The sequence below is a fragment of the Boleophthalmus pectinirostris genome, unplaced genomic scaffold (genome assembly GCF_026225935.1).
Source record: "Boleophthalmus pectinirostris isolate CB_2022bp ecotype Guang Dong unplaced genomic scaffold, ASM2622593v1 HiC_scaffold_6, whole genome shotgun sequence".
Classification (NCBI taxonomy): domain Eukaryota; kingdom Metazoa; phylum Chordata; class Actinopteri; order Gobiiformes; family Gobiidae; genus Boleophthalmus; species Boleophthalmus pectinirostris.
Window position 1 is genome coordinate 36,006,317 of NW_026571447.1, and position 18,762 is coordinate 36,025,078.

At 42.4% G+C, this 18,762-nt stretch overlaps 1 protein-coding gene across 1 annotated transcript in view; it reads left to right on the top strand.

Annotated features, from left to right (window-relative positions):
• Window positions 1-2,631: 2,631 nt before the first annotated feature.
• The window catches only part of grik2 (glutamate receptor, ionotropic, kainate 2), a 537,576-nt gene continuing 521,445 nt past the window's right edge, over window positions 2,632-18,762 (top strand). Inside the window, exons 1-2 of the mRNA XM_055163917.1 lie at window positions 2,632-2,641; window positions 4,255-4,422. Of these exons, the coding sequence (XP_055019892.1) occupies window positions 2,632-2,641; window positions 4,255-4,422 (178 nt within the window). The remainder of the gene's footprint in view (window positions 2,642-4,254; window positions 4,423-18,762) is intronic.

Consider the following 18,762-nt stretch of genomic DNA (forward strand, 5'->3'; position numbering starts at 1 on the left):
ACCTGGTTTAGTTCTAGTTTAGACCTGGTTTAGTCCTGGTTCAGTCCTGGTTTAGTGCTGGTTTAGACCTGGTTTAGACCTGGTTTAGTTCTGGTTTAGTCCTGGTTTTGTCCTTGTTCAGCTCTGGTTCAGTCCTCGGTTTAGACCTGGTTTAATCCGTGTTCAGTCCTGGTTTAGACCTGGTTCAGTCTTGGTTTTGTCCTGGTTTAGTCCTGGTTCAGTTCTGGTTTAGACCTGGTTTAGTTCTAGTTTAGACCTGGTTTAGTCCTGTTTTTTTCCTGGTTCAGTCCTGGTTTAGTCCATATACGGAGCAAAAGTTCAGCATCTTCGCACCTGGAGATTCTAAAGTTGTTGTCGTACCAGAGCTTGAACATGTACGACTTATTTGTACTACAACGCTATTTAAATGTTATAATATTATTTTGTTTGGAATTATTAATTGCCATGACAACAGCACAAATTTTTCATCACTTCGATTTAGATTTAATGTCATTTCCTTTCCTCTTTTGGTTCCATTTTCAGGACTGTACTATTTTCGATTTGTTAATTGCCACGACAACAGTCCCAACTTTTCCTCGTCGTGAAACTCGCGGATGTAAAAACGACGCGGCGCTTCTTTCATCTCGTCTTTTCGCCGCTCGTATCATCCATCACGGCGCTGACGGCTCTTAACAGCCTGTATTACATTTGTTTTGTTTAGCTGTGAATCTGACACTCCCATATTTACCAGACCAGAGAAAGACCGAGACAGACGAGACAAGACCGAGACAAGATTGAGAGACAAGACCCGAGACAAGACTTGAGACGAGACAGACACAGACCGAGACCAACCGAGAACAGACCGAGACAGACCGACAAGACCGAGACAAGACCTAGACAAGACCGAGAAAGACCGAGACCAGAAGACCGAGACAAGAGAGACCCGAGACAAGACGAGAAGACCGAGACCGAGACCAGACCAGAGACCAGACGAGACACCAGACGAGAGACCGGACCGAGACCGAGAAGACCGAGACGAGAGACCGAAGACCAGACCAGAGACCGAGACAAGACCGAGACCAGACCGAGACCAGACCGAGACCAGACCGAGACAAGACCAGAGACCAAGACCGAAGACCAAGACCAGACAAGACCGAGACCAGACCGAGACAAGACCGAGACCAAGACCAAGACCAGTCCAGACCGAGACCAGAGAGACAGACCAACCGAGACAAGACCGAGACCAGACCGAGACAAGACCGAGAAGACCAAGAGACCAGAGAGACAGAGACCAGACCAAGACCGAGACCGAGACCAGACAAGACCGAGACCAGACCGAGACCAGACCGAGACCGAGACCAAGACCAGAGACCAGACCGAGACCAGACCGAGACCAGACAGACCGAGACCAGACCGAGACCAGACCGAGACAAGACCGAAGACAGAGACAAGACCGAGACAAGACGAGACCCAGACCAGACCGAGACCAGACCAGACCGGACAAGACAAGTCCAAATGCGGTTGCGTCAGAGACAAGACCGAGACAGACCGAGACCAGACCGAGACAAGACCGAGACAGACCAAGTCCAAATGCGGTTGCGAGACAAGACGAGACACCGAGACCGAGACCAGACCGAGACAAGACCGAGAAGACCGAGACAAGACCGACCAGAGAAGACCAGACGAGACCGAGACCACCGAGACCGAGACAAGACCGAGACCAGACCAGACCAGACCAGACCAGACCAGACCGAGACCAGACCGAGACAAGACCAAGTCCAAATGCGGTTGCGTCAGAGACAAGACCGAGACAAGACCGAGACCAGACCGAGACCAAATGCGGTTGCGAGACAGAGACAAGACCGAGACCAGACCGAGACAAGACCGAGACAAGACCAAGTCCAAATGCGGTTGCGTCAGAGACAAGACCGAGACCAGACCGAGACAAGACCGAGTCCAAATGCGGTTGCGTCAGAGACAGACCGAGACAAGACCGAGACCAGACCGAGACCAAATGCGGTTGCGTCAGAGACAAGACCGAGACCGCAAAAAAAAACTGACGATGCCCTGACAACAGCACAAATTTTTCATCACTTCGATTTAGATTTAATGTCATTTCCTTTCCTCTTTTGGTTCCATTTTCAGGACTGTACTATTTTTGATTTGTTAATTGCCACGACAACAGTCCCAACTTTTCCTCGTCGTGAAACTCGCGGATGTAAAATCGACGCGGCGCTTCTTTCATCTCGTCTTTTCGCCGCTCGTATCATCCATCACGGCGCTGACGGCTCTTAACAGCCTGTATTACATTTGTTTTGTTTAGCTGTGAATCTGACACTCCCATATTCCGACGAGCCCGCAGCGCTTTCGCTTTCTCTCTCTGTGCTTTTGACAGCACCTTTAACGCGTCTGATGAGCTACAACTAAAGGAAATGTAAAGCCACACTCTTTTATTTATTCTTTCCTTCCTTTGCCTAAAGCGAGAACACAATAGCGCTGATCACCGGGACTCTTCTGTTTTATACGTTTAGCTGTTATTGTTGTCAGCTCGGGAGCTATTTATTGTTCGAGTGTCTGAGTTTTATTGATCGTGATGTGGGTGGTTTGATTGGAAGAACGTTTGTTTACTTTAAAGGTCCAGTATGACACAGAATGGATTCACGTGAGCTTTAAGTCATGTTAGAATGTTTTAATCTCATAAAAAAAAAAAAAAAAAAAAAAGTACCTGGAGTTGAGTTTTGTTTCATTCATTCACACGTGTTTGAGTAATTCTGGTTTATTAGACTGTGTACATGTCCAAATCCTCAAAATGATTTACCAATAATAATAATAATAATAATAATAATAATAATAATAATAATAATAATAATAATAATAAATAAATAAATAAAAAAAATAATAATTAAATTAATTAAAATAAAATAAATACAAATTAAATTAAATGAAAAATGAAAAATAAATAAATAAATATAAATAGAATAAAATAGAATAAAATAGAATAGAATAGAAAGTTACAGTGCTTGTCCAGACATTCAAAGGTAACACATATCAACAGGCCATCAAATAATGCTCCCACTGTAGAATCACCATTCATCACTCATTTAGATGAATTTGGGTAGAGGTAGCTCATTTCGACAGGCCGATATCCTCTATCAAATAAGGCTCCTACTATATAAGAGGAAAGAAATGGCTGGAAACACTGAAATCCATCCATCTATCCATTTTCTTCCACTTATCTGGGGCCGGGTTGCAGGGGCATCAGTCTAAGCAGGGACTCCCAGACTTCCTTCACCCCAGACACGTCCTCCAGCTCCTCCAAGGTGTTCCCAGGCCAGCCCAGAGACATAGACCCTCCAGCGTGTCCTGGGTCTTCCCCAGGGCCTCCTCCTGGTGGGACTATTGACATGTCCAGGAGGCATCCGGAACAGACGCCCGAACCACCTCAGCTGCTCCTCTCGACGTGGAGGAGCAGCGGCTCTACTCCGAGCTCCTGCAGTGTGACTGAGCTCCTCACCCTGTCTCTAAGGGAGCGCCCAGCCACCCTGCGGAGGAAACTCATTTGACTCACTAAAATCTTTATACTAAATAAATACAGCGCCTTTCTAACAAAGTCATGATATGATGATAATACGATGTAATGATAACGATAAAATCAAATATTAAATCCAAACTATTCAATCATCTAACGTAGGTATTCTGCCGCAAATCTAACACGCACATGTCGATGCTTAACTGGTCAAAACAATAAAATCAATACACTTTTAAAATGTGACTTGTTACTCCACTTGGGCCTCTGGGAGCTCAAATCGATGGTATTTAACAGCGCTTGGGGGTTGTGTGCATGAGTAGTAGCGATAGGGAGCTCAAATCGACAGGACTCCGGCTCCCTCGACTGTTTCCAATTGAGTTTACGCTGGAAAATTGCCACCCGTTTCTCTGTAATTGCTGCTGTGAAGCTTGTCATTTTGGTTTTAAAATGTTTGCATTAACCCGCTCTATGTGTGTTTTCATTTCACTGTTTTGTCGGTAATATTCTCTCGATGAGCTTCATTTGACTGGAGCTGAACGCTGTGGGTGATGTAACACTCCCTTAGTCCACTTTTTTATTCAGTCCATGGGCTCAAAGTGCAGCCAAACATTAGAGTGTAGTGAGTGTGTTTCTGTTACAGTTTTATCTCTGTATAAAAACCTGGAGTCATGAACATCTCCATGTAAACCCGCAGACCCTCCTGACTGACCCTCCTCACTAAAACCTCGTCTTTCTGTCTCTTCCAGGAGGAATCTTCGAGTCGGTGGAGAGCGGACCGTCCGGAGCAGAAGAACTGGCCTTTAAATTCGCTTTAAACACAATCAACAGAAACAGGACCCTGCTCCCGAACACCACGCTCACCTACGACATTCAGAGGATAAACATCTACGACAGCTTCGAGGCCTCCAGGAAAGGTACGAGGAAATGAAGAAAACAAATGGAATTGTTGAATTCAATTTGAGGCTTAATTTCAGAAAGAGTGCAGGAGCCAAGGGAACAGTTTTTGAATACTCCCTACAAAAACGATCAGTTGTGGAACAATTATAGCAAAAATCGGGCAATTATTAGCTTAACAAATTTGCCATTTTAAAGGAGTCTTTTTACGGGGGTTATAATTAGTGCTGTCATGCGATTAAAAAAATTGAGAGATTAATTAATTATGATCTGTAATTAATTAATCTAATTAATCTCATTTTAATCTCACCTAAAAATTGCTGAGAAAAGCTTCAATTTGAGGTATTTTCATTTAAATTCATTATTACATTATTGTGGCAGATCAAAAGACTCATATAGAACAAAAAAAGTGACTTTTATAAAGTCATTTATTGTTTAACAAATCTCTCCAAATTGGCTGTTGAGCCCAAGTCTCCATGAATAAGAAACTGTTTGCTGTAAAGTAGCAAAGACGAGGAAATCTGAACATAATAACTTTTGTCGACTTAAAGACAATAAAAAGTTCAGTCTTTCCTTAACCATATTCAAAATATCACTGATAGAGAAATACTTTATATATGAGATCACTGGTTTAGACCTGTTTAGTTTAGTCCTGGTTTAGACCTGGTTTTAGTCTTTTAGTTCTGGTTTAGTCTTTAGACCTGGTTTTGTCCTGGTTTAGTCCTGGTTTAGTCCTGGACTGGGTTAGTCCTGGTTTTAGTCTTGGTGTTAGTTCTGGTTTAGAGGCTCACAGGAGGAAGCTCGGTTTACGCAGCGTAGTGAGAAAACACGATCCACACGCGGCTCACGGGAGCACGTCGGTGTCCGCGCAGTAACTACGGAAGGAAACGTGGTCCGCGCGTTCTCAGGTTAATGACGATGATGAATTGTGTTTGTGTGTGTGTTGTGTGTGTGTGTGTGTGTGTGTTTGTGTGTGTGTGTGTTTGTGTGTGTTTGTGTGTGTTTGTGTTTTGTGTTTGTGTGTGTGTGTTGTGTGTGTGTGTGTGTGGTTTGTGTGTTGTGTGTGGTGTGTGTTGTGTGTGTGTGTTGTGTTTGTGTGTGTTGTGTGTTGTGTGTGTGTGTGTTGTGTGTGTGTGTGTGTTGTGTGTGTTGTGTGTTGTGTGTGTGTGTGTTTGTGTTTGTGTGTTGTGTGTGTGTTTGTGTGTTTGTGTGTGTGTGTGTGTGTGTTTGTGTTTGTGTGTTGTGTGCATGTGTCACTATAGGACAGTAGTGCAGACATCATGAGTCTATGCAGGTTGTTTTCACCAGTGACATTTAAGTTGTAGGCGATTTTATATTTGTTATTTTCTTTTATATTTCACTTCGGGAGAATAATTTCCAAGACACGAATGTGTTTTTCCCTGTGCACTGCTGCTCTGTTCTACTGGCTCTTCGACCTCGTCCATTGTGCGACTGACGCCGCCAACGTTAACATGACGTTTACATCGCTTTTACTGCAGGCGTTTTGTGTGGTTTTCCGGCAACGAGTGGAATTACCGAAATAAAAAAAAAAGTATAAATGTGTTTTTTGTGTGTGTTGTTGTCCCAACAACACATAAAAACAGGTTTTATAATAAAGCAACTCGCATACAGAAACAGTAAAGTTAGAGATTAAAAATGAGATTAACGCGATTAAAAAACATAACACGCTAAATATGACTGTAATTAATTAATCGCAATTAACGCGATAATTTGACACCCCTAATTATAATGTTGTTTCCTCATCATAAACAAACCTGGACTTGTGCAGAAAGAACAAAAATGTGGCTGTTTGCCGCAGGTTTCCAATCAGTAGGAGCAGGTAGAGGGCGCTCTTGGAAAAAGGATCAAAACTAAAACACAACGGATCTCAGGCACTCAAAAAAAGTAGAAAAGTTCAAAATCGCATGAGGAAAAATATAGTTAAAAGACCTACTTTTTTGGAGTGCCTGGAATCCGTTGTGTTTTAAACCTGGACTTGTGTTTTGTTTCATTCACACAAAACCTGCATATTTAGGCTGAGTTCTTCTCTAAAACCGAAAACACTCTGTTCCACCTTGTGATGTCATGCGGTAATACAGAAAGTGCTCCACTGTGGTTTTAAACTCCCTACACCTTCCCTAGAATCATTTGGATAATGTCAGCCAGTCTCTACTAAACTAAAAGTAAAATGTAGCTGTTATCTTAAACTACAACGTCATGACATCACAAGGTGGAACAGAACATTATGATCGTTGGAGATGTAAATAAAACAACTCCAGTTCTTAAGTCAAAGATGTTGATTTTGTCTTGCGTATTTTAACTTTTTGGGTTCTTTTTAAAACAATACAGTAAAATGTATTCACCGTGTTGACATGTTTCGGCTGCTGCTGCTGCAAACCGTCTTCAGAACTCGGGAAATTTAAGCAAAGTAAAATGAGGAGCAGTTTGGAGTCCATGTTAAAATATGTACTGTGTAGTTCTGAAGTTCTGAAGACGGTTTGCAGCAGCAGCAGAAACATGTCAACAAGGTAAATACACTTGATCATATTGTGTTTAAAAAGAACCCAAGAAAGTAAAACAAGTCCAGGTATGTTTTTGAGGAGGTAAAAACATTATAAACAAGAACTGGGAAAGAAATTAGCTTCACAAATTCAACATTTTAATCTTGAATCTTAAACCCTAACCCTTTGATATAATTGTATCATACTTGTGAACACATTTATTGAACACCTGGACATTCTGCTGGAAATCACCCTGGAGACGTCACACTGAAGGTGTTCTACAGTAAAATGTAAAATATTACACGACTATTGCAGCACTTTAAGTTACTCTCAACAAAATAACTGTCACGGAATGCCGAACTTTTGCGCCGTATATGTAGAGAACCAGGTCTAAACCAGGTCTAATCCGGGTCTAAACCAGGTCTAAACCAGGTCTAATCTGGGTCTAAACCAGGTCTAAACCAGGACTAAACCAGGTTTAAAACAGGACTAATCTTGGACTAGGACTTGGAATCTTAGGACTGCCCCTGAGAGAACCCTGAGCCCGTGGAGCAGGGTGTTCTCAAAGTTCTGCATCGGTCCTTTCGCCTGCAGTCACCCGACGGTCTACGCCACAGGTGTCAAACATACGGCCTGGGGCCAGATCCGGCCCTCCAAGACCTTTAATCTGGCCCTCGGCTGATTTTCTACTAAAATATTTAAATTCTATGTTTTATTAAAAAATCTTGTTAATTTTCTGTGGTGTTTATCACAGCAGCGTCTCCAGCGTCTCTGTACGTGGCCCCTCCCACCAGAGCAGCACAAATGAAGACTTGTCTCTTTCCAAACGCTCTTAAAGGACGATCGTTTTGACTGTTGACCGTGACACCCTCATCAGAAAAATGTCCAACATGAGAAAAGTGGAGCCGAGTGCAGGATTTTACAACAAAAACAGACTTATTCCTATTTACATACAAGTTCATGTTAAAACATTGTGTTGAAATTGTATTTTTTCTTAAAGTTTCAGGTTGTTCATAATATTATAATATTTTGTAAAAGAAAAAGTTCATCAATGAAAAAAGATTTCTGTAATAGATTTGCGTTTCTCTGCACAAATATTTGATCTTATTGTTATTTTTGGGGTTTATATGACATGAGTTTTCTGATCCGGCCCCTTTGGGATCAATGTAGGTTGGATACGGCCCCCGGACCAAAATGAGTTTGACACCCTGGTCTACGCGGTCGCACCTCTGGGCCCGCCCTGACACCTGGAACCGTAACAATGCCGTTTTACCGCTGCTGATATTGTGCTGATTTTAGTGAATTGTATGAAGAAAAACGAAAAACCCACCACTTCAATCCAGGTTAATAACATCATTTTTTTTTTTTCCCCCTGTAATGCTGTAACATTACTGCGTTACAGCAAAAAGCACAGTAATTCATTACTTTTATAACACGTTACTCCCAACATTGTTTACACGTGTCTCTTATAGTGGAATATTTAGGTGTTACCATAGTGACACACATTAACAAACACTGTTGAAGAAGTTTTAAGACTTTTTTAACATCACAAATCAGCCCACCTTTTGTAGTTTGATTTAAATCGGTTCTTTCTGGTCAGATTATGTAAAAACAAAACTCAGATTGAAGTTTAATTTGAGTAACGGTGCTTCAGACAGAGCAGTGCCTCCAGTTAGATCAAGTAACTCAAGTAAATCTACCTCGTTACCTACATCTACTTCCAAAAAAAAAAACAGATTCAAATTGATGTTTTTTTCCTTGTAAGAATTTGTTTAAAGGTTGTATGGAGGATTTTTTATTTTATTTCAAATTGTCAATGACGCAAGACGCACAGACGCTGTTTACTCCACCAACGCAACAGTTCTTAGCGGCTTTTTTTGACCTATATCTTCCTCGCAGTTCGCACAAAGTTTGTTGCAATGGCGACAAGAATCCAGGAGCAGTTCGCCGCAAAAGAAAGTCCGTTTTTGAGGTCGCTGAAAGAAGAAGACAAGGGGAAAAGCAGCGAAGCCAAACTAAGGTGATTCTTGAAGATTCATTCCAGCGATGGCGCGACTGAAAGCAGACGCAGGGTCTAAAGACTGACGCACTGGTCCACAAATTACTCCTGGACAGGAAACTTCTGCTTATTATGAAAACGTACTTTATTTCCAAGAGTTAGACAAACGTTTTTCAGGACACGAATGCGATATCCTATGTCTGAAAACGTAATTTTCAAGACAAAGAAAGAGTCCGCTTGCTGCTGCGTGTTGTAGTAGTTCATTCGCATGGAATCTCCGCGCATATGGAGTAAGAAAGCTGTCAAAAATATTCGTGCGCATAAAATAGAAATCCGTGCATATTTGGCTGTAGTTGCGCATAAAATAAATATTTGTAAACTCTCAAATGAGTCCAGTCGTACATAAAATATATTGTGTGTATTTTATCCATCAGAATACGAATTGAAAAATTACGACGTCATGAATTACAATCATCACGAAATGAAAATTTACGATTACGCTTTCATCAGTACGAATACGAATTCACAGACGGAACTTTACTGTCAAAAATACGTCATCACTTCACAGACATTATCCATCGAGCAGAAGAAACATCGATCAAGATCAAGACTGTGCAGCTCAAGTTTGTAGCAGAGTAAAAACAGAGTAAAAGCACAAGAAGCTACAACAGCGAACAACAAGTGGGTTAATTAAAATCTATTGTAAAAATGTCTTGAATTCGGGAACCGAACGCTGCTGTATAATATTGTGTAGAAACACCTCCTTTGAACGGGAAATTGCACCTATATGTTAGAAAACATAGTGGAGCCAGTTGGTGAACATCCGACGTAACGTTATCCCAGGGCTAATTAACAAATATCAGGTTCTCTGTATGTTTAGATTAAAACATTCACGACTACAGCCACAGCGAACATCAGCCAGTCTTCATCTCAGCTGCATTTCATTTCGTGATTGTAATTCATGACGTCGTAATTTTTCAATTCGTATTCTGATGGATAAAATACACACAATATATTTTATGTACGACTGGACTCATTTGAGAGTTTACAAATATTTATTTTATGCGCAACTACAGCCAAATATGCACGGATTTCTATTTTATGCGCACGAATATTTTTGACAGCTTTCTTACTCCATACTCCTCTCCCCGCTCCTCACTTCTCCACCTTGCCTAACCAACAATGAGTGTGTATACATGCACATCAATAACCCGGTTATTAGCCATACCCCGGTTATGTCAGTATTCGTGTTACTGCGTTTACATGCACACTGAGAAACCGGGACACTCATATCCGCGTATACATGATCAAATGGAGTATCCCGGTTTCTTGACATAATCTTACAAATGCGCAGGCGCAAAAATTAACTTAAATCAATTTCATAAACCAGGAAAAATACAAACCGTGAGCTCCTTTAGCATAAGAAGCTAAGGAGCTACGAGATCTCCCACAATCCACTGTGCAGATTCTTCATTAAAATCTTCTGCATAAATAAACTCAACTTTACAACATATAAACCATAAACACTATAGACACATCAGCCCGTTTGATCAGATAATTCAGCTCTGATCACATTTGTTTACGTTTTACAGAAACGAAACTTAGGACCGTTTGGCTAATTAGCATAAACTGTTAGCGGCGATAAAAACAACTCGCTCCTTGCGCCGCTGATGCGATCAGTTTCTTTTGGACTAAATGACACGACTCTGTGGATTATGTGTGTTATTTCTGTGACAGAAGAGGCGCTGATGATGGTAAGTGTGTTCCGTGCATATAGAGTATAGGAGATAGTTCATGTTTTAGCTTTTCAGCGTCACACGAGTGCAGGTCGTACGAGTGCAGATTGTACGTGTGCAGGTTTAGCGCAGCTCTTAATTTTACAGTCATTTCACTCGTTTGGTCACTTTATTTATGTTGGTCAATTTATTTATGTCACTACTGTTGTGGTGAAAGGCTGGAAAGTGTCTTTTGGACGCATGCGACTCAACTTTATGTTGCAGTAACCGGGATACTGCGTTTACATGCCACAAGTATCCCGGTTACTATCGGAATAAACCAGCTACAGTAACCCGGTTTCTAATAACCGGGATACTGCCATAACCGGGTTACTGAAACCGGGTTACTGCGTTTACATGCACCATCAAGAAACCGGGATACTCAAAAAACCCGATCATAACCGGTTATTGATGTGCATGTATACGCACTCACTGTAGTTAGTTGTTTACAAGTCATGTGCAGCGCACCGGCTGTAAACAAACCTGTTTCTGGCGTAAAGAGGAGGAGGGAGGAGGCGTTTCTACGTAGGAGCAACATTTGAAAAAGGACAAACAGTCGCTGGATTTCTCCTTCCTTGGAAAATCCTCTATACAACCTTTAACAGATTTGACTGTTCAATGTGGCGGCTAAAGGTTTTTCTTCTTGAGGTGACGGCGGCGGTGCCCTGGTGAAAGCAATAATACTTACACCTCAGTTCATTTGCTCCGACGGAGGAATCCTCAGACTATTTCTGTGACGAGGAAACTTTATGGCGGAGGAAATGGATTTTAAAGTGCATATGAGGGCTTTTCATGTTTTTCTAATGAGCCCTGGCGTAGTTTAGTGGGATCGTACCTGCTGTAATTATTCATCACAGTTTTACGTCGCTCGAGTTACAGTTTGTGGAGAAAAGTTGGAACAAAATGTGTGGAAACGAGAGGGACAAACTTTATTGATCCACAAGGGAATTATTTGGACATTTGTAGATTATTTGGAGCTGAAAAATCATCAGTGCAACAACAATATTTCAGAATGCAAACTGGAGCTGATTCATCAACGTTCCCTGGAGGTGTGATGTTAACTGGAAGCACTGCTCTGTCTGAGGCTGGTTTGTGCTGTTAAATAAATCTCTCACACATAACATGAGTCACAAGCTCAACGCTCACCTCGTTTTTGTTGAAAATTAAACTCCTAAACACGACCCTGAACGCTCGTATTGATCACAGGCTCCCGAAGATGTGCTGATTCAATCCATTTTGTGTTTTTTCTCGAGTTTTCAGACAATCTTAAAATGTATTTCTCTCCTTCTCCTCTACTCTTTCTCTCCTCTGTCCTCTTTCTCTCCTCTCCCTCTCTCTCAAATCGCTCCACTCCTCTCTCCCTCTTCCTCTCTCCTTTCCCCTCTCTCTCTCTGCCAACACTCCACTCCTCTCCCTTCTCTCTCCGCCAACACTCCACTCCTCTCCCTTCTCTCTCCTTCTCTCTCCTCCTCCTCCTCTCTCTCCTCTATCCTGCCCCCTCTTCCTTGAATTCCTCTACCATCACTCCGCTCGTCTTTCTCTCTCTCCCCTTTCCTCCTCCTCTCTCCTCCTCTCTTTACTTCCCTCTCTCCTCTCTCTCCACTCCTTCTTTCTCTCTTTACTCCCTCCCTCCTCCTCTCTCTACTTCTTCCTCTCTTTTTACTCCTCCCTGTCCTCCTCTCTCCTCCTCCCTCTCCTCCTCTCTCTATTTCTCCCTCTCCTCCTATCTTTACTTCTCCCTCTCCTCTCTCTCCTCCTCTCTTTACTCCCCATCCCCCTCTCTCTTTACTTCCCTCTCTCTCCCCTCTCCTTCTCCTCTCCTCTCTCTCCTTCTTCTCTCTCCCCCCTCCCTCTCCTCCTCTCTTTATTTCTCCCTCTCCTCCTCTCTTTACTCCTCCATCCCCCTCTCTCTTTCCTTCCCTCTCTCCCCTCTCCTTCTCCTCTCCTGTCTCCTCCTCTCCTCTCTCCACTCCTCTTTCTCTCTTTACTCCCTTTCCTCCTCTCTCCTTCTCCTCTCCCCTCTCTCCCTCCCCCTCTCCTCCTTTCTCCCTCTTCTCTTTACTTCTCTCCTTCCTCCTCTCTCTCCACTCCCTCTTTCGTCTCTCTTATACTCCCTCCCTCCCTCCTTCTCCTCCTCCTCCTCTCAATCTCTCTCTCTCTCCCTCTCTCCTTCCTCCCCCTCTCCTCCTTTCTCCCTCTTCTCTTTACTTCCCTCCTTCCTCCTCTCTCTCCACTCCCTCTTTCGTCTCTCTTTACTCCCTCCCTCCTTCCTCCTCCTCTCCTTCTCCTCTCTCTTTCTCTCTCCTTCTCCTCTCCCCTCTCTCCCTCCCTCCTCCCTCCCCCTCTCCTCCTTTCTCCCTCTTCTCTTTACTTCCCTCCTTCCTCCTCTCTCTCTGCTTCCACCCCCTCTCTCCTCTCTCTCTCCTCTCTTTACTCCTCCTCTCTCTCCTCTTTCTCCCTTTCCTCTCCCTCTCTCCTCTTGTCCTCCTCCTCCCTTCTTCCTCGGGGAGAGCCAATAAAGCTCCATCATCCCTGGGTTTTCTCGTTGCTGCGCTCTGACATTTGGAGTCTCTTATCAATTAGGGCCCATTATGAGCTGTCTGCATGATTTAACCAGCGCGCTCGTATCAAAGGCGACGAGGGCGAGGAGCGGGAGGGCCTCTGGATTAATATGTGAGGAAGGTTTACGCACGCGACCGCTGCAAACACGAACACACACTGACCTCCACGCCGCACCACCACCACCACCAGCAGCAGCAGCAGCAGGATGCATTATGGGTAATTGATGTAGCGTTGGTATTAAAGACTTTGAGTGACGTCTTTATGTTTTTCCTTTTGCTTCTCTAAGATAAATGGACACGAGTCAGAGCTGTACTGGTGGACTTCACTCTACAACAGTCGTCCCCAGCAGCGTTGGGAGTAACGTGTTATAAAAGTAACGAATTACAGTAATGCGTTGCTTTTTGCTGTAACGCAGGAATGTGGCATAACAGGGGAAAAAATTTTAATATTTCAATTGGTACAATTGTGAGTATTGAGCGTCACAAAGCTTTTTTAACTGAATTGAAGTGGTGGGTTTTTCTTCATACAAATTCGTTAAAATCACTGTGATATCAGCAGCGGTGAAACGCCGGAGGTGTGGCGGCGTAGACCTTCATGTAACCGCGGGCGAAAGGACCGACACAGAACTCCACGCTGTTTAGACCTGTATGAACACGTATTGTGTTCCTCCCGCTGCGTCCTGATTGGCTGAGGGACTCCTGTGTCCTGTACAGTACAGATGTGTTCAGCTGCCAGATTTAAAATAAATGTTCGATCACTAGCAGTGTGAGTCTGAAGTGCTGTATGTTTGCAAGTTTTCTCCCCAACAAAATCAACAATGTCGACAAAACGTTCTGCACACACAAAGTCTCCTGAGGTCACACTCAAAAGGCAGAGGAAGATGCAAACATCACACAAAAAGTTGGACTTCTGGACACGTTGAAGGAAGGTAGAAGTTATGTGCTGTAGCAGAGTCTTGCACCGGGTCTTGTACCCACAAACAGTTGCTGAAATCAGGACCGTGAGCCCGAGCAGCAGGGTCCATAAAGCACGATCAAGCGACAGCCGCTCTTACCTCCATGAGGTGCGGAGCAGAGCCGCTCCTTTCTCCTGCGGTCACCTTCCAGCCCGTCCATGACAGTGAGTCCTGTTTTAGTCCTAGTTCAGTTCTGGTTTAGTTCTCCTCTTCAGTCCTGGAATCAGTCCGAGGTTAGTCCTGTTACAGTCCTGGTTCAGCTCTGGTTTAGTCCTGGTTCAGTCCATATACGGCGCAAAAGTTCAGCATCTTTGCAGTTATTTTGGTGAGTCACTTAAAAGTGCTGTAATAATCGTGTAATGTCTTAGATTTTAAATGCAGTAATATTGTAATGTAACAAATTACTTTAAAATGACAGTAACAAGTAATGAATAACACATTACAGTTTTAAAGTAACTTGCCCAACAGTGGTCCCCAGTAATAACCTTTTTCACAACGGCTGGAAGTGCTGCGATGTAGGGTAAACGTCGCTTACATTAATGCTTTTCTGTGGTGAAATATCTGCGGAAATGTCTGCCTCATCACCAAATCTTCAACCAACAAAGTCAACAAAGAACAAATTCTGTCCATGAAGATTTGATCCACTAGGGTTGGGAGGTATCCAGATTTTAATACTGTGAAACCGTCTCAGGATTTTACCGTGGTGTACAATATTACCATATTACCAAAATGTTTTAGTGCGACTTTGGTAAACTACGAAGCCACACCGCTGTATGGTCTGTACATGTGACCTGCAGACTTAGGGCCTGTACGGAAGCCAAGAGGGGTCACAACAAACGCCAACGCCGCAACAAATACAAATGCGACAACACAACAAAAAGCCACAACAAAACAAAAAAAGCCACAACGGAAGTGACCGCGGGACTCTGTTTTCCGACGGACCGATCAAGCGCCAAGTGAAGAAGAAGAACTACAATGTGAAACGAATAATGATAAAACAATAAATTACTTTTACTTACGTTTCCATCTTCTCCGTTCCTTTACTTTTCACGTTGTAGTTCTTCTTCTTCTTCACTACAGACCCCTGCTCTCCATCTGATATACTCAAACTGTAGAACGTGACCACAAGCATGGAAAAGTTCTTTAAAGAGTTTGATTAATCCTATTAAAAGGTGTGGTCTGATCTCATTTTCCTCCAAAGCACAGAGTAGATCCTGTGACATCTCAAGGGGCTTATCCTCCAAATAAATAAATTCTAATTCTAGTTCTGTTGCCTCTGTCCATTAATATACAGTCTACTTTGGGTTAGACTAAGGCCTCGAAAAATAAAGAGCCTCGATCCAAATACAACAAGGCTAAAGACTCAAACAAACGAAGCGGCCGTGGACTTGTAACCTGTCCATTTTATGAAGAACTGGACCGTATTTTGCGAGACAAGCCCAGAGTTTAGACGATTTCTAAAAACACCGAACACGCTCACTGTGTGTTGACGTCGTCGTGTCTCCCAATGCTCATGCGCGACACTTTTGGGGCGTTTAAAGTTCGCACTGGAGATCACACACAAGTCGCATTTAATTGGAAATGTGAACGACCTCATAAAAAAATTGGATTTCACAGAAAAATCTGAATTGAGCTTTAAGCCCGTGCAGTCTGAACACAGCTTTAGACAAACTTTATTGATCCACAAGGGAAATTATTTGAACACAGTAACTCACACATCACAGTGTACTTAAAGTAGCAAAAAAGAACAAGACACAGGAGAGAAATAAGACATAATTATATAAATGTACATGTACAAGTCTAAACTAAAATAGAAAAATAAGTAATAAATAAATAAATCTCAGCTACATTATATACAAAAGGAATCCGTGTGTCATTCGTTCATTCGTTTTTTCAATATAAAACCAAAAATAAGAAAACAAAAAAACAACAGTTTTCTTCATTATTTGTCTCCAAAACCAAAATGAAAAAACGGATAACGATTCGTTTTTTCAGTTTTCGATTTTGTGTTTAAATGAAGAATGGAAAAAACAGATAACGGCCGTTTCCCGTTTACGTGACTTCCGTGACTGTGATGCCGAACTTTTGCACCACGTACGGACTGAACCAGGACTGATCCAGGTCCGAGACCAAACCGGGACCAGAGCAGGACTGAGACCAAAACCAGTGGTCTGAGCAGTTCCGTGTCATCGTCTCCACGCTGGTTCCGTGCGGGGAAAGTGAGAATGCGCTGTGGACTACAGGTCTGGATGAGCTGCTCCGGTTCTCCACGCTCAAGAACAGCGGCTGGTTCCGAGGTGGTGCAAAGCATCCGACTGACGCTTTCACACCAACGAAAATGAACCAAACTAAGAGCTTTTGGTTCAAATGGACCAGGTCCGGGACCAGAGCGCTACTGAGACTGGGACCAGACCGGGACCAGAGTGGGCCTGAGACTGAGACAAGACCGAGACAAGACCGAGACCAGATCGGAGGCTCAGAGCCCACGGCAGGGCCGGAGCTCGAAGCTGAGGCTTGGACCCCGCGGAGGCTCAGAGTCAAAGCTTGGAGTCTGCCCCAGTCCCGCTCTGGTCCTGGTCTGGTCCCGCTCTGGTCGCGCTCTGGTCTCGCTCTAGTTCCGGTCTGGTCTCGGACCTGGATCAGTCCTGGTTCAGTCCGTACGCGGTGCAAAAGTTCGGCATCGCAGTCACGGAAGTCACGTAAACGGGAAACGGCCGTTATCCGTTTTTTCCATTCTTCATTTAAACACAAAATCGAAAACTGAAAAAACGAATCGTTATCCGTTTTTTCATTTTGGTTTTGGAGACAAATAACGAAGAAAACTGTTTTTTTTTCGTTTTCTTATTTTTGGTTTTATATTGAAAAACGAATGAACGAATGATACACGGATTAAAAGGTCATAAGGAACAGAAAAGACACCTCTAGAAAGCGCATTATTGACTTCAGTCTATGGACGAAACCCAAGAACTCAACTGTATTACAACAAAAACAGCTTTTTAACTAACTTCATTTAGCTGCTTCCATCTGTGTTAAATCTTATTGGCCTATAAAAGGTTGTGATGTCGTCTGAAACAAGCAACAGTGTTCAAAATCTTCTCATATTTGACCAAATTATACACAACTTTGACATAGTATCTGCAGTGTTAAAAAGTCTGGTGGATCTTCTGCTCGACTCCGTGAAATATACAAGTTTAATGCCATACTGTGAAACATTCCATTTAAAAACAATAATGGACAAAGTTACAGACAGTGAGTGCATTTTTAAGTTCAGAATAAATCGGTTCAAAATGAGCACAAAACCTGTATTCCGGCAGCTGCAAATTATAGCCTGCGTAACGAGAACAGAGGGTGTAATTTGTTATGTAAGCGTTTCACTTTTAACATTTTGACATGTGAAACTATGTTTAATCAAAACAGAGCTGTGTTTGGTTCTGTTTACTTATTACACTAAGAAAATAAACATTATGACAGTAGTTACATATAAACAATATTTACATGTACATGGTCAAAACTCACGTATTACTACATGTTCACAATACAATGACAAACTGAGCTCGAAAGGGAGTGAGAAGAAAAACGTATAAACTCCCACCCCATATTATTACACTAGTACAGTATGTGTAGATGGCATCACGATGTATTATAGACTCATATTTAACATACCGTATTTTTTGGACTATAAGGTGCACTTAAAATCCTTTAATTTTCTCAAAAATCAACAGTGTGTCTTAAAATCCAATGGGCTTTATGTATTAATTCTGGTTGTGTTTACTGACCTTGAACTGATTTTATGTGGTACACGGCGCTCAAAAATCTGCCAAAATGTTTTAGTACAACTTTGGTAAACTACGAAGTCGCAACGGTCGCAACTTCAGAGCAGAAGGAGCGAGCAGATTTTTTCAGCGCTTACAGGTTATGCAAATGAGCCATGTGGTTTTAAGTTTTGTTTCTGTAAACCGTAAAAAAAAAAATATAATAATAATTAATTATCCACCCACTTTACTTTATTCATAATCCACATTCACCAAGACAGGGAGGCAACGCCGGGTGAATTACACCACGATCTGCCAATGGATCGTGGACGTCTGGGCTAAAGCATCAGTCTCAAGTGTCGTTCGTTTGTTTTGCTTAATGCTCCTTATAATCATGAAACTAGACAAGATAATTCAATACTAATAATATTGCGCCCTATTATCTGGTGCGCCTTGTAGTCAGAAAAATACGGTAAATGGGTGTTTATTGTTAAAATGCAGATTTTTGTTGTAAAACAGTGAGTCTTGTCACTAATACTTTTTTTTTTGTTTGTTTGTTTTTCATTATGGCTGTGTTCATTGCACTAAAAAACTTTTTTTTTTTTTTTTTTTTTTTAAATGCTTGCACCTCCACAAACCTTACTCTTATTTGGCTCGGAGGACGGACCCACCTTTTTGTTTCCATGGAAATCTTGTTCCTTTGGCTGTAACATACCACAGTAAATAAAAAATAAAACTCATCTAGATCCATGGAGAGTGTTTTACTTTTTAACTGTACCTAAAGAAAGTTCCACATTATCACTTTAAAGACACTAT